This window comes from Pistacia vera, unplaced genomic scaffold (genome assembly GCF_008641045.1).
Source record: "Pistacia vera cultivar Batoury unplaced genomic scaffold, PisVer_v2 Contig609, whole genome shotgun sequence".
NCBI classification, from domain to species: Eukaryota; Viridiplantae; Streptophyta; class Magnoliopsida; order Sapindales; family Anacardiaceae; genus Pistacia; species Pistacia vera.
Genome location: NW_022196456.1, coordinates 553936 through 576109, shown reverse-complemented (window position 1 = coordinate 576109; position 22174 = coordinate 553936). Strand labels below are relative to the sequence as shown.

The window sequence follows — 22174 nt, the reverse complement described above, 5'->3', positions numbered from 1 at the left end:
GGAAGCCTGTAGGTAGGAGGCATTTATTTGTATTGTTACGGCCTAATAAACAATTATGTAATTACTAAATAAGCACACAGTTATAATCATTTATAAATGCTATCCTTATATCGTAAATCAATCAAAAAGATTTTATTCTAATTCCTTCCTGTATTCCACACAATGAGATGCACCATACAACATTTTGGACCACAAGAATCACAAAGAAGTAAACACAACAACAAGCAACAGGACAGAAAAACCAGGTATACTCTCTACATTAGACTAAAAAAACTTAACTGTAAACTTGATAACATACAAGAGAGATACATTACTTGAATCAAGACTCATTACACGCCATCTTGACCAAACTGTTCGATCCTGTCCTCATTAAGATTAAGCCCTGCCATCGCATTCTCCAATCCACAACTACACTCCACCAACACATGGGGATCGTTATAATGCCTAATAGCCTGCACAATACCCCTCACTCTCTTATACGGATCCGGGGAGTCAAAAACCTCTGAACCCACAAACACACCATCACATCCCAACTGCATCATCAACGCTGCATCTGCAGGCGTCACAATGCCGCCGGCAGCAAACTGCACGACGGGCAGCCTCCCCATTTGCTTAGTCTGAGCCACCAAATCATAAGGTGCAGCAATCTTCTTTGCAAACGCGAAAACCTCATCTTCATCCATGTTATTCAAAACCCTGATATCCCCCATCACAGACCTCACATTTTTAACAGTCTCAGCCACATTACCCGACCCATATAAGTCCCCTTGTATCCTTATCATAGCTGAACCTTCCCTCACTCTCCTTAAAGCTTCTCCAAGGTTCCCACAACCACACACAAATGGACACCTAAAGTTATGTTTATTAATAAAATTACTTTCATCAGCAAAACCCAAAACCTCACTCTCATCAACATAATCAACCTCAATACTTTCAAGAATCTGGGCTTCAACAAAATGCCCAACACGTACGCGTGACATTACAGGAAAATTAAGCACTTGTTTGATACTTTTAATAAGAGAAGGATCAGGCATACGCTTAATCCCTTGTCTAGTAGGCTCAGACACCATTACCGAACAAGCTCCCGCAGCTTCAGCGATCTTGGCTTGTTCCACATTGGAGACTTCAACAACGGCCCCGCCACGTAGCATTTGAGCAAGGCCAACCTTGATCGAAAACGGGTTCTTCTTGGCGTCAGTGATGGCGCTGCCGTTGTAGAGTGTGACGACTCCGTCTTCGGCCATCGCAAGGTGTTTGTGAAAATGCCTGAACGAAGTGAAAAAATGAAAATGGGCGTAGTCAGAGAAGTTGGGGTCGAGTGTTTGTATTTGCGCGTGTGTTTGCTTTGAAGAGAATATATAAAAAAAAAAAAAGTGAAGTGGGTCAGTTCGAGAAGATTCTGCGGAGTTTGAAGGTGGGTGTAGACGTAGTCGGTGGGGGAACGAAAATTGTAGAAGCTTCGATACCTTTCGTTTCCATACCGTTCCCAGAGAGATGCGATGCGAGAATATTATTAGTAAATCTTGCTCTTTACTGGTTTTTTATGTTTGTAAAAATCAATTTCCTGTTCTTTTGAGATTGATTAACGAGGAAAATGGGTCAATTTAGATGATTAAATAGGGTAAACAACATATTCCACCCAAGGTTTGACGAAACCCCAAGTTGGTACCACAGGTTTCATTTTTTCCAGATTTTCATCCTTAAAATAACACTGTTAATATTTTTTAGGATAATGAGGGTACCATTACCATAATGCCCTTTAACCCTAAATTAATAAATTATATTTTAACCCATAAATTACTAAAATTATAAAGTAACCATCTTATTTTGAAATTACATTAATTACACCCTCAATGAATTGTGCACTGTTTAGGTTTTCACCAGATCTGGGCTATTTCCGATGGTCGAAACCCCTGGTCACTCCATCACCTTCCCCATCATCTGTCGTCCAAAACCGCTCTGGTTCCTGACCATTGGGCCCTCCGATCACCGGTGCCGTCACTTAAGTTTGGTCGTTCTTCGCTGGATTCCGTCGATTCGGTGACAAAAAATTCGACGTCACCACTGAACCAGCTCTCTAATCTACAAAACCCCTATGTCCCAGCAACGTTTAGTGGCCTTCACGGTGGACACCGACGAAAACCAGTCGCATATGGTGGCTGTCGTGGCTGGAGATCGGCGGGTGATGAGGGGTTGTCAAGGGTATGATTTTGTAGAGGGAGGATGAGGGTTCAATGGTGGTGACAAGGGTGATTTTGGGTGGAAGAATTGCCGAAAAGAGCGAAAAACAAGGCGGTGATGTTGCTAATGTGCGCGGATTTTTTAGGGGCGACGATCTGCTAATGTGCGCCTCCTTGTGAAAGACCATTTACCCTGAGCCGTTATATCTAACCATTTCCTATTACTTTAAGGGTGGATGGTATAAATGGAACTATGGTACCAACTTAGGATCGTCAAACCTTCGGTGGGAATATGTCGTTTACTCTAATTATAATGATTTAACCCACCTGGTTACAGGATGTGTGATAGAAACTCTTGATTGAAGACTATTAAGACTATTATTTTTTATTTAAAATATTATAGAGGTAAATAAGAATTCTAATTTCAACTCAGTTTCACAGCGTGAGATCGAAAGATTTTTATATATTTAAAAAAAAAAAAAAACTGTTATGATAATCGTTATAATTCCAAATTTATGGTTGGCTTTACAAATAAATGTTCATTTTCTAAGTCATTATTCATCGAAATGAAACATGATTTTTATCTTTATATTGAAAGAATTGCATTCTACTAATTCTTGTTCTTTCGAGATTAATTAATATGGTATTGGAAAGATCTATAAAGTAAACGATTAATGGAAAAGATTTAACTACAATCTTCATCATAACTATTGCAATCACTAACGTATATGTACAAGAGTAATCGACATGTTCCCACCCAAAGATTAGTGAAAGAGCAAGTTTCCACCTCTACTTTTATTTATACCATATTCCACCCTTAAATAATAGAAAATTGTTAATGTAACAATTAAAAGGTAAAATTGTCATTCCAAACACAAAACCCTCTGATTTCCAACCCATTACATTGTTGACGCCGCTGCCAACTGTTCAATAGGCTCCTCGTCAGTTCTAACCACCAAAATTAGGACTGAGGTCCTCGTTACTTCGAAGGTTGTTACACACGTTTTCCCATGACACCCATCTTCACCCATTTGATGTCGTTTTCTAGCTTAATTTGGTCGGATAGCACCACCGAACCTCAAAGACTTCCATCTGAACCTCACATCACCCTAACCAAAATCCCTCTCTTTTCCACCTAACGCACCCTCAAATCGCCATCCAACGGCCTCTACACTTTTATGCAAACTCACTGTTTTCATCCAATTTCTGACCGTTTGGACACCAAAATTCCTTTGTCGTCGCCATTTAAAGTCCACCTCACACCTTCTAAACCCACCTCATCCTCGCCCCTCTAAACCACCCCCTAGTCGTTTGCCACCCATGACTTGTTAGAGTCATGAAAGTGACTCTATTTTGGTGAAAAATACCATATGTGATTAAAATGAAATAATATTGAGATAATTAAGATAAATTATGAATTTATGTATAAAAATCATATTTTGAGGTTTCTTACTAATTTGGCATGTTTGGATTGAAATTTGGTTGTGTAAGTTGATATTAGGATGTGATTTATTTTCTAGGGTTGATGTTGTCTCATTTGTGCCATTCAGGGGTCAAATTGTCATAAAACTTGGGGTTGATTTGTCACCTTTCAATCATGGGACCAAATGGAAATTTCCATATTTTGTATAAAAATTCAACGCGAGGTCGAGATGGTGGCTGCCGCCCACCAAAACCCTTCACATTCTCCGATAAGCTTCGGTGACGGTTCATGTCCCTTTGCACCGATCTTCAATCTCACACTCATCGTCGTGATTCACGTGATTTCCGAGTCGTTTCGCATTCCAGCCGTCGTTAGGCCATTTTCTAGCGACCTTTCATCTCCAGGACCTGATTTGAACTCCCCATCACCGAGCCTTCCATCGGTACCTTCGAATCCATTTCCGCCACCATTTGCTAGAAGACTAGCCGAAAAACTAACGTTTCCCACGAGTGCGACTGTTCGTATTCGGGCTACCGTTGGTCATTTCACTCCTTCTTCGCATCATCGTTTATCGGTTACTTCCTCTTCACCATGACCAGCTGTTTCCACCGTTCAGCCTTCGTTGAACCACCATGAGCGGCTGAGCTCTAGTTGCCGTTACGGTGTAGGGAGATCAGGATCGACACTCATGGATCTTCTCGGCAATTCTCGACTAGTGGATGAGCCCGAATGTTGGATATTTGGTTAGGTTCTTGTATTTAGATTATATTTATTTTCGTTTCAGTTTGTTTGTGATGTTTAATATATTCTGATGCTTGATGTGAATGATAATGTCCATTGAGAACGTTTGTTGACATATAACTTTTCGCATAATTGAATGTCGGTTTGAGATCATTGAATGTTGATTATGACTTTAAATTGCTTCAATACTGAGTGCAATCAAGTTGTATTAGCGTTTAATATCATTTCTACTAAGAATGCATTTGTTGTGTATAGTTGATTGGATGATAACAGTGATAGGTTGTACTTGTTAATGTTGAACCAACTAGTGGTGTTTAAGGGTTATCATTTTTGGTTAGTTGATGATAGTCTTTAACCAATCGATCTGTAACTAAGACGAAGGAGAGACAAGATAGATTATACCTAGATTGTCGGGAGATGTTTTTATTGATTTGTCTAGCTTGTAGGTTTAGGAAATTGAAGAGCGAGGAGAGGAATTGTGAGAGTTGGTCTTGAGTCAAACCGAATCCGTAGCGGCAACGCTTTTAAATTGTGTTTTAGTTAGCAATTATTTGATGTTTTTTAATTTCCTTCAATTAATTAGTTCCTTAGTTTTAATCAATCAATTTGCCAATTTCTCTTCGTGACTCAAATATATATAGGTCATTAGTCTTGCTCTCTGTGGATTCGACCCTGCTTACGTTAACTACGGTATTTAGGTTTAATTTGTGGCCGTGACGACCGGTTCGACAACCTCCTCTACTACAGAAGTCAGTCGCGACTAGCCATTTACGTGACTGCTTTTGTGTTGTTATTTACTTTGGGTGCTTTGATTTTTATTTTTGGAGTTGTTGTGGAGTTATTTTGTAGGAGTTTTTGTTTGGAGTTTGTTGACTATTGATTGGAGTTGATTTGTTGAATTTTGGGAGATCAGATTGTTGAAAAGCTGACCGTTTTCCACTCACCCATTGACGCCCCATCTATTTGTAAAAAAGCCACAACCAAATCTAGTCACACCATTTCCAGCTAGTATGGCGTGTGAGGCCGTGTGAGCCTGTACCCTCTGCATTTGTGTCAATCGCGGGTGGCAGTAAGGCTAGGTGGTGGTGGCAATGGCAATGGCTCGGTGGTTGGAGATGTGGATGGGGAGATGAAAAAGAATATCGGAGGGAAGTTGGTAATAGCACCGTTGCACTTGTGTCAGATTCTCAGTCAATAACGGTGTTATTTTAAGAGTGGAATCTTGAATAAAAGAAATCAAGGGTGAAAACTTGTCATTTCACTAATCTTTGGTGGGAACATGTCCTTGCTCTATGTACAAACTTGGATATAAATTATCTTTACAAATTAATGTGACATGACACCACAGTTTGACACATAATTTCTTAAAATTATTAATTTATCTTTGATTTAAAATCATCTAGGCTATGTTTGGTTACTATTTAGAATACTATCTTGTCCAATTTATTCAAACAATATTTGTTTTAATATTCTTAAAATTCAACATTTCTATTCAACTCAATATGTTAGATTTTAACCCCCTAAGTTTGTAATTTAACTAAAAACCCCCAATAATAAAAGTTTATAAATTGACAAAAACACCTCCCCCCACCCACATATTCCCAACAGGACCACCACCGTTGGAAGGTAACCGGAATCTGTTGGAATGGCGTAAACCGGCTGAGATAGTCGATCATGTGCCAATTTGGCTTTTTGGGCAAATCAACTATGAATCTAACCGGAAAGGTAGATTTACGGCCAAAGATTGTGCTGTTGACAGCCAAACGATGGCCAAGATATTAGCATCATCAACGACCAGATCTTTGGCCGTAGATTGACGTTTTTCCATATCAGCACTAACAGCCAGATCAGTCAGTCATGCGCTATTGTGGCACTTTCGGCCACCGTCCGACGATGGTGGCCAGCTGTCGGCATTAGGTGGGTGGGTGGGGGTGTTTTTGTTAATTTTAAAACTTTTATTGTAGAGGTGTTTAGCTAAATTAACAAATGTATGAGATTAAAAAAAATCTAAATATTTTTAGAAAATATTTCCAAAAATTTACTAAACACATTTTCAAATTCAAATTTTATTATTGTAATAACAACCCAACTCAATTTTTTCGAAAATATTATTCTAAAAAGTCTACCAAACACAGTCAATCATTAAAAAAAAAAAAAAATGTGAAAGAGAGTTGTATAAAGCTTACCGATTACCAATTGTGATAAAACAAGTTTTCGCTAAATTCTCGCAAGTGCATATTACAAATTACACCTTCGTTGTCACAACTCACTATCTATCATCTTTAGATCATAAATTCATGGTTGGTTGTTACAAATCAACATTCTTTAACTAGGTCATTAATCATGAATTCATAGCACAATTTATATAAAATAATATAAAATTAATCCACTTAAAGTATTAAATTTATCTATTTATAGGAAGTCAGCATTGAAATGAAATCAAAAAGTAATAAAATTGTAAAATTCCCAAAGGAGGATATAAGTACAAGGGCATCACATGTAAAGTCGTCGTATCGTACGGTCAAGATGGGGCTCACCGACCAACGCCATAGATTTTAATGTAAACCATACTTCAATGTGTAATAATTTCTTATTGCAACTTGTTCTTGTAGCAATGCATTTAATATTAGGGTTTTCCAACAAGATCGTATCAATGTTGATAATGGAAAGAGATTATAATATTATTATAGGAATCGCAACATGTAACATTAATTTACTAATGTTATAGGGATATGCATTCGTGAGAGATATAAATATTGCACTGAAACTAACTAGTTAAGGGTGGCTGAACGGTTTGATAAGAACTTTTATGTGTATTATTCAAAGTGTTTTGAGTTTGAATTTCTTCTTTTATGCTAATAGGGGTAATTATTGAGGCTCTTATCCGACTAATAGTTCGAAAGTCTCAGGGGATTAGTTAAAGTGTACATAAGCTGACCCAGACACCCTAATTATAATTTTATATATATATATATTGCACTAAAACTTATGGTAAATTTCTATTCTCTTTTGAATAAGGTTCAATTCAAGTGATGTGTTACATTAAAATAAATAATTGTTTTGAAAGACCTTATAAGATTAGTTGATGATACATCCTATCATTATTAGCTTTATTTAACCATTAAGTAATCAAATTACTATAAATATTTAGAAGAATGAAGAGAAAAATAATCATCTCTCTCTAAAGTATCACTTTTGTACTCTTAATGTGTTATCTCAATTCCTCTTAAAGTATCACTTTTAATGTGTTAACTTCCTATCTTCATCATTACCTTAATACTAATATCAAAATTAGTGACATTATATTAATACATTCGCCAACTTGTGTGTTTTACGAGATGTACTCGCATATTAACTGCCTAGTTAAGACTATATCAAGGTTTTAAAACCTGGTCTGGGATGAGACTTGGCAAAGTGGTTGAGTTTCGGGTTGACCAGTTAAACGGTTTGATACTGGTGACGTTAGCATGTTCAAATGTTTGAAATCCAACAAAAACACCTTTAAAAATTATTATAAGTCCCTATAGGTTTGAAATCCTACAAAAAACCTCAAACACTACTACCGGCGTCAACAACCTAGGCCAAATAGAGCCTGTTTCCAGTGATGAAAATACTCCTCATCACCACGAGAACACTCCCCTCAGCCTTCAAGCCAAAACTCATCTCATCCCTCCCTCATTCACTTTGCCAATCGTCGACAATAGCCTGCTGTTTTGGGGATTTTTGTCTTTTTCAGTTGATTCACTCATTAGAAATCACTCTCTTTGCCACCTTTGGACTCATCGATACTCCCTCTCCAAAAGTCTCAACACAATTGTCATCGTATGCTTGCCGATCGCTATCCATAATTTTAGGGTTTAGGGTGAATAGTTGAAAGTGATAACTTGACTTGACGAAGGCTTCGGGTCCCGATTCAAACGGTTAAACCGGTCGAGTTGGACCAGGTTTTAAAACCATGGATTATATTATTATGATTTTATTTATGTTAGAGACTTCTTCCTTCCTCACAGCATAATTTCGCTGATATAAAATTGTTTCTAAATATTTAATAATATTACAATTTTTAAGTGAAATTCCAAATATTTTATTTTAAGTAATGTGTTATGTAGTGTTGACATAATGCATAAAAATATCTTAAAGACAATTAGTTGGAATGAGAAATAAAAGGTGAAATGCAATCTTTCATATAACATCACACATAATACTCATACCATAAAGTAATTTTCCTTTTTATAGAATCTTTATCATGGACGTTGTCATTGTAACAACACATTTTAATTAATAAATTTCTCAAAGTGTTCTATACGTTAGTTGTTAGACATTAATACGACACCGCCCGGAGACTTTATCCATCCATCTATCTATATTTCCTCATCCAATCACTGCATGCTTAAGCAACATGAATCCATGTTACATGCGTCCATCCCTTCCACGTGTCACCTCCTTGTTCGATCCCTCCAAAGCACGAATTTTGAATACAAGTCAAGCGCGAAAAAATCCCAAAAAAAAATAAAGAAACACAAACCGGCCCCACCATGTGAGCGACGGTGGGTGAAGCTCAGTTCAAATCAAATCCACTCCCCCTTGCTCCCAGGGTCTCATGCTCCACCAAACCGTCGTCGTTTTCTCTCTCCACCTTCACCACCACCCATCCCATCCGTACCCTTTCAATTAAAATCGCTCTCACGTGCCTCACACGTGCCTCTTACACATTTCAAAATCACTCTTCTTCATCTCTTTTAAGTTCTCTTTTTTTTTTTTTTCATTTTTTTTTTTTTACCGTTTAATTTCTAATTACTGAGAAGTTTTAAAACTAATCAAAACTTTAATTTGAATTTACGCACAGAGGCTCCGTGGACGTGGAGAGCTTCAGTATTACACATTTATATATAAACAGAGAGAGAGAGAGAAAGCGAGGGCTCTAGATAGAAAGTTCAAGATCGAAGTTTTGAGTGACATTCTACCGAGAGGGGTACGATAGTCAATTTTTGGTTGCGGAGATGAACGGGAGGCAGGGAGGGCAGAGATCGGGTGCGGCGGGGGTGCAGGTGCACCACCAGAGGCAGTGGTCATCCGATAACTTCCTGGAGAGTTCGTCGAATGGGAGATGGCTTCAATCGGCTGGACTCCAGCATTTGCAACAGCCTAATGCTTCAATGCCTCCTCTTCAGGTTCCGATCTTCGCTTTTTTTATTAGTTATTTTGAATGTTTTGGTTTCTGTTTGGTTGCTGAGAAAATGTGAGTTTTGATGACGTAATTTTTTTCCGAGGAGTTTGGAGAGTGTTTATTTTGTGATTGGATAGTAATTTTTGGATTTTACAGATCTGATTCGGTGGTTTTAGTTTTTACTTTCTGTTTGGTTGCTAGGAAAATGCAAGAAAGTGAAAAAATAAAATAAAATTTGAGTTTTGATATTGTAATTTGTACCAAGGAGTTTGGAGAGTGTTGCTTTCTTAATTGAATTGAAATGTTTGGATTTCTGTAGATCTGATGCAGTCATTTTAGTTTTATTTTCTGTTTGATTGCTGAGAAAATGCAGGAGAAGTAAATAAAACTTTTATGAGTTCGTTGATAATGTAGTTTGTGATGAAGAGTTTGGAGAATGTTGATATTTTGTGATTGATTGTGAATGTTTGGATTTTATGGATCTGATGCTCTGTTTTTTGTTTTAATTTCTGTTTAATGCTGAGAAATTCAGCCAAATTAAAGAAACTTTATGAGTTTTGATGACGTAATTTATTCTGAGTGTTAATTCTGTAAATGAATGGAAATATTTGAAGTATATAAATCTTATGCCATGATTTTAGTTTTATTTTCTGTTTCCTGAGAAAATGCGGGAAGGGAAAAGAAAAATGAATATGAAATTTTAAATTGATGAATTGAAATGTTTGGATTTTATAGATCTGATGTTATGATTTTGTGATTAAATTGAGAGCAGGACTATAATTTCTATGGCGGTGCTGGTGGTGGAGGTTCGAGAATGTATAGGACTGGGCAGAGGGGTTTTAATGGAGGAAACGAGTTTTACACAGAGCCTTCAACACCACCAGTTAGCTCCCGGCCCTCAAACCAGAGGAAGAGTGGCGAGCAGTCACCAAATGAGTTCAGTCCTGGGCTCTTGGATCTGCATTCTTTTGATACTGAACTTCTTCCTGAGGTGGGTGAGGTGTCTACTCTAATAGATGTCGCTCTGGTTTTGATTTTATCATGATTATGGATTTGCGTTTGGTATGTATGCCTGTTTAATACTCTTTAACTTCATTGGTTTGAAGTCAAACAAAACAATTTTAGTTTGAACCAGTGAGGAAGTCAGGTGTCTGTTTGATTTTTGGATGTACTTGTGCATGTGTGTTTCAATGTTCACTGTCATATGTATATTCATTGGCAGGTTTATTCTCTTTCCATGTACTTTCTCTTGATGAATTGAAACTGCACTTAGAAAGTTTTTTTTTGGGTTCAAACTTCATTCAGTTTGTGCGAAAATTGAAAATTTTCATCATTATTGAATAATGATGACTAGATCAATCATTAAACAATCAAACAGTGTAAGTGCTGTAACTAGAAAATGGAAGTAAATAAGAGTGTTGAATTCTAGGAAACATTTTCTAGTTTACGTTCCAGATTAAATGTTTTTGTTTTTCTATTGTTTCCCCCTCTTCTTATTTTTCCTTCAAGTTTTTACGTTAATTTGTTGATTCCCATTTTCATCCAAATAGGACAAAGAAAACAGTATATAACCCTCAGTAGTCATTTCCTTTTAATTTTATTCAACTGGATTAAATATACGTCAAGCAAGTATGTCAATTCAAATTGATGTGCACTAGGCTTTGCCTTCTACTGTCGATTTCATTTGTTGCTTGATATTTAATAGAAGTTGCAATGAAGTAATATAGTTTTTGATGTATTGATACGCTGAATTTTTTATGTTCATGTGGATAGATGCCAGTTACAGGCCTGTATGATGATAACTCTCTATATAATCCTGTCCGAGGGCGAAGCTTTGATGACTCTGAACCATATATGTTAAACAATAAACAGACTGGTAGAGCTCGTGGTTTGCCAGAGAACAACCTCCTGAAAAGCTTTGCTGCGGACAAAGAGAAGGCTAGTTCTGTTGCAAAGATCAAAGTTGTGGTATGTACTCTAATACATTCTATATTCTAAATGCTATTATTAACACATGAGGCTTCGCTGATAAATAGCTTGTGAAATGATGAGAATTTCCCCTGTACTGCAATGTTTACTGCATGAGGCATGAGTTGACAGTTGAGTACTGCCTTTCATCTAGATTTCTAGCATTTATTGGTGATATTTGCTTTTCAGGTGCGCAAGAGGCCTCTTAATAAAAAGGAGTTGGCAAAGAATGAGGAGGATATTATTGAGACACTTTCTAATACTATAACAGTTCATGAGACTAAACTTAAGGTGAGTTTCTTGATGATATGATACTCTATTCAGTTCTAATATTATGGTATATTAAAGAAGTCATCTGAGAACAAGGAGCTCCAACATGAAGCCAGCCATTCATAGATATGGGTGTCCTATTTTGAGTCCTAAGCAGTAACCTATGTGAATGAGAATAACAAAAATAAACAAATGTTAATCATAAGAAATATAAATTTTTATATATTTTTCTCTTGATAACCCCAAAAATGCTCTATGTGGCTGGGTTTGAAACTCGAGATATTACTGTTGGACCCTAGTCCATACAATCTTTAGTGGTTAAGAAATATATTGGATTACCCAGGGTAGGTGATGCCAAGGTAGTTTAAGCAATTATTTGTTTTCCCATATGATGTGTTATATATATTCATCATTCTATTTGCAGAAACTGAGCCCAATGCTTTAACAAAGTATTTCATTCAGATACTGTGTATATTGATCTTTTAGATGTTGACATTTGCAGGTTGACCTAACAGAATATGTTGAGAAGCATGAATTTGTTTTTGATGCTGTGCTGAATGAGGAGGTTTCAAATGATGAGGTGAGAATATAACTAGAACAAATAAATGAACCTGAAGAAAATATAATACAGTGTATGCCTCCTGATGAAGTTAATGTCTTTTTAGTTGATCTTGGTCTCAATATTCACTGTAGGTATATCGTGAGACTGTGGAGCCTATAGTTCCTATTATTTTTCAACGCACCAAAGCAACTTGCTTTGCATATGGGCAAACAGGTGAAGTGCTGACTCCAAATCTTATATAAATACTGTTGAAGACTTGCAGTTGGAGAACTTAGTATCGTTCTTTTATTCTGGAATTTTTGATGTTGAGCCATATTTTTTCTTATATACTTTGAAATTTTTATAAATCTATGTGGTGAATCATCGATCTCTTGGTTAAACCTAAACTCAAAATATGCCGTACAGTGCTTTATTTGAAGAGTTATTGGCCACCAAAGTTTGATGTTTTGTAGTCATTTATTTGTAGAGTCATCTAAAAAAAATTGAATAATTGATGTAAATGAGCTTGCACTCATCTGATTTTTCTTCCTGTTCAGGAAGTGGAAAGACCTATACTATGAAACCATTGCCCCTCAAAGCATCACGAGACATATTGAGGTTGATGCACCATACTTATCGGAACCAAGGATTTCAGTTGTTTGTCAGCTTCTTTGAAATATATGGAGGGAAATTGTTTGATCTCCTTAGTGATCGGAAGTAAGTTGGTTTAACCTGTCATCTTCTGGTATTCTATTAAGTTTTAACAGTTCAAAAATTTGCTCAAAATCTAAAGCCCTACTTGTGCAGAAAACTTTGCATGCGAGAGGATGGTAAGCAGCAAGTTTGCATTGTGGGTTTGCAAGAGTACAGGGTATCAGATGTAGAGATGATTAGGGAGCTCATTGAGAGAGGTAATTCCACTAGAAGTACGGGCACGACTGGTGCTAATGAGGAATCCTCCCGCTCACATGCCATCCTTCAGCTTGCCATTAAGAGGTCAGTTGATGGCAATGAATCAAAGCCTCCCCGTCTTGTTGGCAAACTTTCCTTTATAGATCTTGCTGGAAGTGAACGTGGTGCTGATACTACAGATAATGACAGACAGACAAGGTATCATCTTTTTGTTCTTTTCTTTTACTGGTAGTTCAGATTTCTGTTGTGTTGTCTGTTGATCATTTCTCATGATCGAATTGTGATATTTTAAAATACACGGAGATTAGTGAAACAGTGGCTGGTATATGAAAAGTAGGATATTTGTCTCTGCATTTTGTGTCAATTTAGTGGGATTGGATTGTTTGTAAATGACTAGGAATGCCTTTTCCTGGAGGTGCTAAAGATGTTTAACAGCTTCAAGTGCAGAATAAATTTGTCCCTTTGGATTTTGAGTTACCTTTATATGCGGGACAATAGTAAGGCTCTAAGTTAATATCAGTCACCTTTTCCTACTTTATATGGAGACTATTGTATGCGAAGTAGAATTTCATGAGGAATGAACTACGCCATGCAAACAAATTGAAGATATTAGACAGTGAATCTGATTATCAGCAATTTATTTCTTAAACTTAAATTCAAATTCAAATTCAAATTCCAATTCATGGTGTTATACATCCATTATTGACATTGTTTTCTTTATAGTTGATATTTTAGTTGGAAGGATGTGCTGTACAAATCTAATTCTTTATAATTGGTCTATTAGATTTGATTAATTAGCTATTTCTAATGAATGATGCAGAATGGAAGGTGCCGAGATTAACAAGAGTTTACTTGCATTAAAGGAATGCATAAGGGCTCTTGACAATGACCAGGGTCACATTCCTTTCAGAGGCAGTAAATTAACGGAGGTTCTGAGGGATTCATTTGTTGGCAATTCTCGCACTGTCATGATATCATGCATTTCACCAAGCTCAGGCTCTTGTGAACATACGCTCAACACCTTAAGATATGCTGACAGGTGAATGCGATTATCTGATCATGAAACTAATTCTTGTATGAGTTTAACACATCCTTCAACCCTCATATATTAATGAAAACTTAAATTCCAGGGTGAAGAGTCTTTCAAAAGGGAACAATCCTAAAAAGGATATTTTGTCTTCAACTATAAACCTCAAGGAATCAACTACTGTGCCCTTATCTTCAGTTTTACCAACTGCATCTACCTATGAGGATGACACTGACGCTTGGCCTGATCAAAATGAAAGAGATGATTTTGATGCATCAGAAGATTCCTATGAACCTGAGAAACCAGTATGGAAGAAAAATGGAAAGTTAGAGCCATTCAACCTCCCCACAGAAGACAAGTTACGAAAACCCAATGTTCAGACAAAATGGAAGGAGCAGCCAAAATCTGGTTTCAAGAACTCAAATTCTGATGATGAATTGAATGCCCTCCTACAGGTAATTTGCCAAACTAAATGATTATGTATACACATAGTGGTCAAAGTTTGTTGACATGTACCTCTTTTTTTGGATGTACGCAGGAAGAAGAAGATCTTGTAAATGCTCATCGGAAGCAAGTGGAGGACACAATGAATATTGTTAAAGAGGTATTATCATTTGCCTTCTGCAGTGGTTAACGTCGACTTAGGTCTAAAAATTCAAATGAAATCATAAACGAGTATTGTAAATGCACGTTTGATAATTAATACTTATAATTGCATTTGCAGGAGATGAATCTATTGGTTGAAGCAGATCAACCAGGGAATCAACTGGATGATTATGTAGCTAGATTGAATGTCATTCTTTCTCAGAAGGCTGCAGGCATCATGCAATTACAAACCCGTTTAGCTCAGTTCCAGAGGCGGCTAAAAGAACACAACGTTTTAGTATCGAGTTCTGGTTACTGATTGAATATAGAGGTTCGGACATAAGTCAGTATTATTAGCTTGGTACTCTTTTATGATGGCAATATATCATCGGCCCCATTGTGCCGTTGCTCTTTCAGTTTTATGATTTTAAAGAGAGCATTATTTGAAGCTTGGTGTATCAGAGGCAGCGTTTAGCTTGATGATTCACCAGTTAAATTATATATCTATGGTATGGTATGGTATGGTAATTTTATTAGATTTGAGATGATGAGGATCTTCATACTGGAATAAGATCCTACCTCTCTTTCCCATAATACCCTTTACCGTTTCTCTTTATTCTTTCTAAGTTACTGTTATGATATGCATTGGGATTTGCATGCTGTAACGGCATGCTTTTGTAAAGTCAAGCATTGTAATTTGATTCATTAATGGAATAGTCATTGTTGGACTGCTTAATGCTTATTCCAATTTTGTTTGTTACAGCAGAACAAATTAAAACAAACCCTGAAAAATTAAAAGAAATTCGGAAATTTTTTGTCATGAAAAAAAAAAAAAATACAATACACAGATTAAAAGAAAAAGATTAATATTATTTTATTATTGTTTTTATAGATAGATCATGATCATGAGCAGCTAATGGCCAAATTTTTAATTTCAACGGTCACGATACACTAATAAAATAATAATTCTAGAAAATAAATAAATAAAAGAAAAACATGGTTCCAAAGCTCAATGACACTATTGTCAAATCAGTGTCACACATCTCAAACGACGTTAACGAACTTTCAGTTACAAGGGCATTTCCGTCATTTCGTCAAACCTTTCCCGCTTTTTTGTTCTTCATCACCAGCCCACTCTCCATTAACGAACTCTGCAACACAATACACAAATAATTCTCAGAACAAAAACCAAGAAGAAGAAGAAGAAAACAAACCCAAAGAAAACAAAAACATTTAAAAAGAAAAAAACAAAAAAAAAAAAAAAAAAAAAAAAAACGAAAACAAAATGCGGGTGTCAATCTTCGAAGTAACTGTAATGCAAAAACTCAGCTTGCTAGTAATCATTCTATGCATCTTGATCTCTTTCCAGAACCAAAATGCAGATACCGAGAAATACTTCAACTTAATTACTTCTTCTTCTTCTTCTTCAACTTCTCCATCTCCGGTTCTTTCAGCGTCTCGAGCCGCGTTCTTGTCCATGGAGGACGAGAATCTTGACCAGTCTTTTCGTGGCCTAGAATACGATTTCTATCGAGATTCGTGCCCTGAAGCCGAGGAGACTATTCGAGCTGTAGTTCGGTATCTCTACAAAGTCCGCTCTGATGTCGCTCCCGCTTTGCTCCGCCTTGCCTTCCATGATTGTTTCATTGAGGTTCTTTTTTCTTTTTGTATTTTGTTTCTCGTTGATTCTTTATCTGGGTTCACTGAACTCAACAATTTTGGTTCTTGGTGAATTTGTGATTGGGTTGTTTGTTTACATGTTAATTTAGTTTTTCTCAAGTCCTTATTTATGTTTATTTATTTTTTGTTATTGTTTTATGAATTTTCTTGTATTTTTCAATTTGATCTGGGTTTTATATTAGGTTCCATTTTGATCCATTGTTTTGTAATCTCAATTTTTTGGATTGTTGTATAACTGGGACTTGTTTAGGGATGTGATGCTTCAATTTTATTGGATGCTGCTGAAGGAATTGACTCAGAGAAAGATTCTCCTCCGAATGAGGATCTAAAGGGTTTTGATATAATTGACATAATCAAGGAAGAGCTTGAAGAAATATGCCCTGCTGTTGTTTCTTGTGCTGATACACTTGTTTTGGCAGCAAGGGAAGGTGTTGTTCTGGTAAAATTGTCGCTGAAAGAACTTCTCAAATTTATGAAGTTAGGCTCTCTCTATCCTATATAACTGTTGATATTTCATTTGATTTTAGGCCGGTGGTCCATTCTATCCACTGTATACTGGTAGGAGAGACAGTTTGATTGCTTTCTCAGATGTTGCAACATTTGAGCTTCCTTCACCCCACGGAGATCTGTCAGAAACCCTTGCGTCTTTCGGCTCAAGGGGCTTTGATTTAAGAGAGACTGTTAGTCTCTTGGGTAAGACTTTTCTTGTTTACTCATCTTCTTTCTAAGTAATTAGAAATTCTTAGTTTGTATTGAATTACTGCTTCATTTTTCTGTGATTTTTGTGCATTCTAACTGATCGTCTGCTGGGTTGGTTCTGTACTTCTATTCAGTTTGGTTTATAAGAAAGTACAGGAAAAGAAAACATTAATAAATACTATGGAATGTGGATATTTTGTAATTTGGCACCTGGAAGAACAAAATTTCCACCCGAGCCAAGAACAATAGCTTCACTTACTTGAATTGACTTAGTTTCCCTCATTTTATTCTAAGATTAATGCAACATAGCACTAGAGATCTTGAACTTCATTTCATTTCTATTCTTGCTTCCCTCAGAACCCAAATTTGAGTGATCTTTTCAGTCTTCTTTGACTAAGATATGTATTGGAGCTTTGTAGCATTTTGAGCTTGACTAGATGTTTCTGCTATAAGATATTTCTTTCTATCTATTAGTCAGTGCTTGTAAAATCCTGATCTGAGTATTTGAATGCTTAGATTTATCATGGACGTTTGTTTAGATAGTTCTCATATTTACAATCTTATTTTAGTTCAGTTTGTATGATAGTAACTACAATTGTGGTTATTTTCTTCATCCATGCTATGGAAATGTCTGCTGCAAGTAATGTACTGGCATTTGATTGTTTCCACAGGTTCTCACAGCATTGGAGAAATCCACTGCAAATTCTTCCAAAACCGTCTCTACAACTTTGGCAGGACTAACAAGCCTGATCCATCTGTAGATCCTGATTTCCTCAACCTATTGAGATCACGGTGCAGGAACACTTCATCGGCTTCATCAGCACCCTCACCTTCCTTTGTGGGCTCACCATCAACATCAGCAGCACCATCACCTCACCTTGATGGCTCACCATCATCAGTGCAAGCACAATCACCTCACTTGGATGGTCCACCATCTTCACAGCAAGCACAACCACCTGTTTTGGGTGGCTCACCGTTATCATCAGCAGCACCATCAACTCACCTTGATGGCTCACCACCATCATCAATGCAAACACAAGCACCTCACTTGGATGGTCCACCATCTTCACAGCAAGCACAACCACCTGTTTTCGGTGGCTCACCGTTATCATCAGCAGCACCATCACCTCACCTTGATGGCTCACCATCATCAATGCAAACACAATCACCTCACTTGGATGGTTCACCATCTTTACAGCAAGCACAACCACCTGTTTTCGGTAGCTCACCGTTATCATCAGCATCACAATCACCTGAATTGGATGGCTCACCTCTACCACCAGCAGCGTCATCATCTCACATGGATGACACGCCAGTACCATCCGTAGTGCCATCATCTCACCTTGATAGCTCACCATTATGGTCAGCAGTATCATCGCCTCACCTTGATGGTTCACCATTATCATCAGCAGCATCATTTTTTTCCTTAAGAGAATCATCTTCTTCCTCACGTGAGGGTCCTGGAATAGATATGGCTCAGGATGGAACTACAGCAGGTTTTGGCACAGCTTACTATCGAAATCTTTTGCAAGGTAAAGGAATCCTTTATTCTGATCAGCAGCTAATGGCTGGTGAAGAAACTAGGATTTGGGTGACAGCGTATGCTTCAGATGTCTCTTTGTTTCGAAAAAACTTTGCCTTGGCAATGATGAAGCTCTCAAACCTCCGAGTCTTGACAGTACCAATGGGGCAGATCCGTCTCAGTTGTTCAAAAGTGGCATGAATAGACAGAGATGGATAAGGAATTTCGGCCTGCATCTTACCTGTTACATTTGCAATCTGTGCAGTAGTTTGATATGTTTACAACTTGAGTAGTTTTCTGTTGTTACCTTCTAGACATGACGTCCAGAATACCGAAAACTAGTTGTTTAATCTGCTTCATACTAATGCTATAAGTGGTAGTGAATTTTCTGACAAAATGGTAAGAGTAATTCATGAGTTCCATTAATGGCCATATGGCCTTTCTTTCCTTTTTTTTTCGGTTTCTAGATGTTGTTTCCTTTATTGGCATTCGATAGAGCCAAAATGAAATAACCCCTTACCCACAAGCTTTAGTATGTGGGGTTTTGATTAATTGGCTTAATGCATAGTAGTGAAGGTGTTTGTGCAAACAGATGACCCAAAATCCTCATCATGTCGGAACCTTTAGTACAGAAATTTATGGTCCAATTCAATCTTGTTTCTTCTAAACACATTCATTCTTTTAACAAATACTGGTAAAGAGGGTGAAAAAAATAGTACAAAAGCCTACAAGGAAGACCTGAAATATGGATTTCTAATGTCTACACTTGCAAATAGTTTATTGGTAACAACTAACAAGACAGGCTTAAGCAAATAGCAATAGAGACTCCTACAAGCTGAATGTCAATCACAAACAAAACTCTCACACACAAATAAAGAAAAGAAAATAGGACTAAATAACAGTTCTATATGCACAAGGTAGAACTCACTGACTGACTGCACTTTTTACAATCTAATGGATCGGAGTCTTCGCTTTGAACTGTTGATTTTGGCAGAAGCTTGAGGAACAGAGAGTTCTGAGTACATATCCATGAAAAACCAATCGACTATGTCAAGGTAAACAGGACTTTTGAGGCGAGAATAATAATGGAGTGCCTCTTCAATGTCCAACACATGCTCTACATCACCAGCATCAACCATATCCAATTGCTTCATTTTTTGCGCTAATGCATAACTCTCTGCATTCATGTTATGACAACACTGATCTTCCCTTTTATCTGCACGGAAACTTCCCTTTTTCTTCTCTTCTTTTCTTCCCCCTTGTTTGTTCTTCAATGCATTCTGCTTCGTAAAACTCATAAACCTTGCACTGCATTCATCTTCTTCCTTCGCCGCCTCTTTCGATGGTATGACACTATTATTCTTTCCCTTCTTTGCCTCATCTAGATCAGACTCCCATTCAGTGTAGAAATCTCTGTAGTACTCATCTGTTTGGTCATTTTCAGCCTTGCAAGTACTGCAAGAAAAGGGGTTCAAGAAAGTAGGTTTCGGTAGCTTTTCGTATCCTCCAAACACAACTGACTTGAGATTTAGAAGGGATTTCTGAAAGAAGTTCTTGGTTTTCTCAATAGACTCTCTAAACAGCATATTTTCTCAGTGTCTCTTCCCTGCAAGAAGAGATATGAGATCTAATGCTTGGCCTCTTTTCCAAACGCTTCTTCCAATATACAGGTAATACAGGTAAGAGATAGAGACAGTTGAAAGTTTCTTAAAGATAATTAACTAGACACAAAATCTAATAAAGTCTAAAAGGAAAAGTTTTCCTCAGTTTTGGCTCATACTTTTTCTTCTTTTTGTCCACATCCTTCAGTATTTGTCTTTTCTTTTTATCTCTCTTTCAGTTTGAATTCTGATGATCCATTTGATTATTTATTTCATCAACAAATCAACAGGGGAGGTGTTAAAGTTTGGACAGACATTTCATTGGTGCTAAACATGTTTAACATAAACTAAGAAGAGTAAGCTCTTTGGAATCCCATGACTAAGAAAGATTTTTGTTTTGTTTTTGACTTCTTGTTGTTTAAAGCAAGGTTGCATTGATTAAGATAAAAAGCTAAAGGTAATGTTTGGTGAAAAGCATGCTATGCTAATCCATCATTCAAGATTTGATGTTCTCTACTATTTCATTTCATCAACCATGGGACCCTTAAATCAAGTGGTCCTCATCAATCATTCAAAAACTCTGCCCTACATTAATGAAGGATTTGATCCTATAATACACAGACCATACTACAGCGTCTTCTTTAATAGCTATTAAGTAATCATTTAACTTAGAAGTTGAAGGTACCACTTAGCCATCAAAATAATGATAGTATACTAAATGCTTAAACAAATTAAATATGGATTTAACCACTTGGTTTATAGTAGATGACAGGATTTTAGTCATTTGGGTGGGTTGTTCTAAGGTCTTCGTGTTTTGAGTCTCAAAAAATGATTATTTACTGATTTATCTGATCCATTAAACTTGTATAATATTTCTTTGTAAAGTGTTTAATGAATCTTAAAAATTAGTTAAAGTACGCACAAACTAGTTCGAATATTGTAGTTATAAAAAAAAAAAAAGGATTTCGATGTGCAATAATTAATCATTAGCATGTTAGGGTTGTTAAAAGCTTATAAGGGTATGTTGGAGCATGTGAAATTGATTGACCCCCAATTGTAAGGCATCGATGTAGGGCAGAGTCCTATTGCATGCATTAATAGGAAAGAGCTGGATGGTCCCAAGTTTGTAATGAAGTTGGTACATCTAAAGGTCTCAATTCTCAAACCCTGTTAATATTAGGATAAGTTGTTTTTTTTATCCTTGTGCAGGGAAGTCTCTTTCTCACTGCAACATATTATTAATGCCTGCAAATTTTGGTGCTTGTTTTTGCCTACAGTATAGTTAAAGTTAACTGCTGCATAATTCAGAAATTACTGTACTTGCTGGAGTCTTTGTCCAACCTATAATATTTGGAAAACAGGAAACAAAAACATTTATATACTATACTCACAAATTCTTTTCACTAACTTTCTCTCACAAACGCGACGTATCAGTTCATAATTGATCAACTCGCAATGGATCTCACCTGTCCAACAATAAATCCCGTCTGACCAAATACAAATTGATCAATTACGAGATATCATGTCAACGTTTGTGAAAAAAATTGTGAAAAGTGTTTCTCTTATCTTCATTCAAACTTTTCACCTATAGAAATTACTGTACTTGCAGGGAAGTAATGAATGTCAATTGCCTTGTGGAAAATGTTAAAGAGCAGATTTAGCCATAGCACATGCAATGCAGTATATTTCGGCCATGTGATCAAATGTCAAAGGGCAAAGTAATAAAAACTTTTCACATGATCCATCTGATTTTGGGAAAAAACAATTGAGAAACTGATGATAACAATTCAAGCCATTTCTGATAATGGCATCTAAACATTAAATCAATGGAAATATACCTAATTTAAACACTCTACAA

General features: G+C 36.7%; 4 protein-coding genes across 5 annotated transcripts; 2 read left to right on the top strand and 2 right to left on the bottom strand.

The window, feature by feature from the left end:
• Positions 1–122: 122 nt before the first annotated feature.
• LOC116110611 (pyridoxal 5'-phosphate synthase-like subunit PDX1.2) lies at positions 123–1506 on the bottom strand. Its single transcript, XM_031396832.1, has one exon. It carries the CDS (start codon positions 1242–1244, stop codon positions 330–332), a length of 915 nt encoding a protein of 304 aa, XP_031252692.1. The 5' UTR covers positions 1245–1506; the 3' UTR covers positions 123–329.
• Positions 1507–9190: 7684 nt separating this feature from the next.
• LOC116110696 (kinesin-like protein KIN-13B) lies at positions 9191–15539 on the top strand. 2 transcript variants are annotated; one of them, XM_031396922.1, is made up of 12 exons: positions 9191–9515; positions 10284–10502; positions 11384–11479; positions 11669–11770; positions 12252–12329; positions 12443–12524; positions 12848–13007; positions 13098–13400; positions 14023–14241; positions 14333–14684; positions 14768–14833; positions 14954–15539. In XM_031396922.1, the coding sequence occupies exons 1-12, from the start codon at positions 9345–9347 to the stop codon at positions 15131–15133; spliced, it is 2028 nt and encodes a 675-aa protein (XP_031252782.1). In that variant the 5' UTR covers positions 9191–9344; the 3' UTR covers positions 15134–15539. The 2 variants fall into 2 exon arrangements, with proteins under 2 accessions (XP_031252782.1, XP_031252781.1); XM_031396921.1 differs by having other exon boundaries at positions 11285–11479.
• A 560-nt stretch (positions 15540–16099) lies between these two features.
• Positions 16100–19124, top strand: LOC116110699 (putative Peroxidase 48). The gene is made up of 4 exons (XM_031396925.1): positions 16100–16465; positions 16745–16933; positions 17022–17187; positions 17865–19124. The coding sequence occupies exons 1-4, from the start codon at positions 16100–16102 to the stop codon at positions 18914–18916; spliced, it is 1773 nt and encodes a 590-aa protein (XP_031252785.1). The 3' UTR covers positions 18917–19124.
• Positions 19125–19327: 203 nt separating this feature from the next.
• On the bottom strand, positions 19328–20538 carry LOC116110668. The gene has a single exon (XM_031396891.1). It carries the CDS (start codon positions 20299–20301, stop codon positions 19660–19662), a length of 642 nt encoding a protein of 213 aa, XP_031252751.1. The 5' UTR covers positions 20302–20538; the 3' UTR covers positions 19328–19659.
• Positions 20539–22174: the final 1636 nt, after the last annotated feature.

Excerpts from the sequence above, each read along its gene's own strand:
- LOC116110668 (XM_031396891.1), bottom strand. The coding sequence starts at position 20,301 with ATGCTGTTTAGAGAGTCTATTGAGAAAACCAAGAACTTCTTTCAGAAA.
- LOC116110611 (XM_031396832.1), bottom strand. The coding sequence starts at position 1,244 with ATGGCCGAAGACGGAGTCGTCACACTCTACAACGGCAGCGCCATCACT.
- LOC116110699 (XM_031396925.1), top strand. The coding sequence starts at position 16,100 with ATGCGGGTGTCAATCTTCGAAGTAACTGTAATGCAAAAACTCAGCTTG. Across the intron at positions 16,934-17,021 it reads CAAGGGAAGGTGTTGTTCTG|GCCGGTGGTCCATTCTATCC; the intron begins GTAAAATTGTCG and ends ATTTGATTTTAG. Across the intron at positions 17,188-17,864 it reads AGAGACTGTTAGTCTCTTGG|GTTCTCACAGCATTGGAGAA; the intron begins GTAAGACTTTTC and ends TTGTTTCCACAG.
- LOC116110696 (XM_031396921.1), top strand. The coding sequence starts at position 9,345 with ATGAACGGGAGGCAGGGAGGGCAGAGATCGGGTGCGGCGGGGGTGCAG. Across the intron at positions 9,516-10,283 it reads CTTCAATGCCTCCTCTTCAG|GACTATAATTTCTATGGCGG; the intron begins GTTCCGATCTTC and ends AATTGAGAGCAG. Across the intron at positions 14,242-14,332 it reads ACCTTAAGATATGCTGACAG|GGTGAAGAGTCTTTCAAAAG; the intron begins GTGAATGCGATT and ends CTTAAATTCCAG.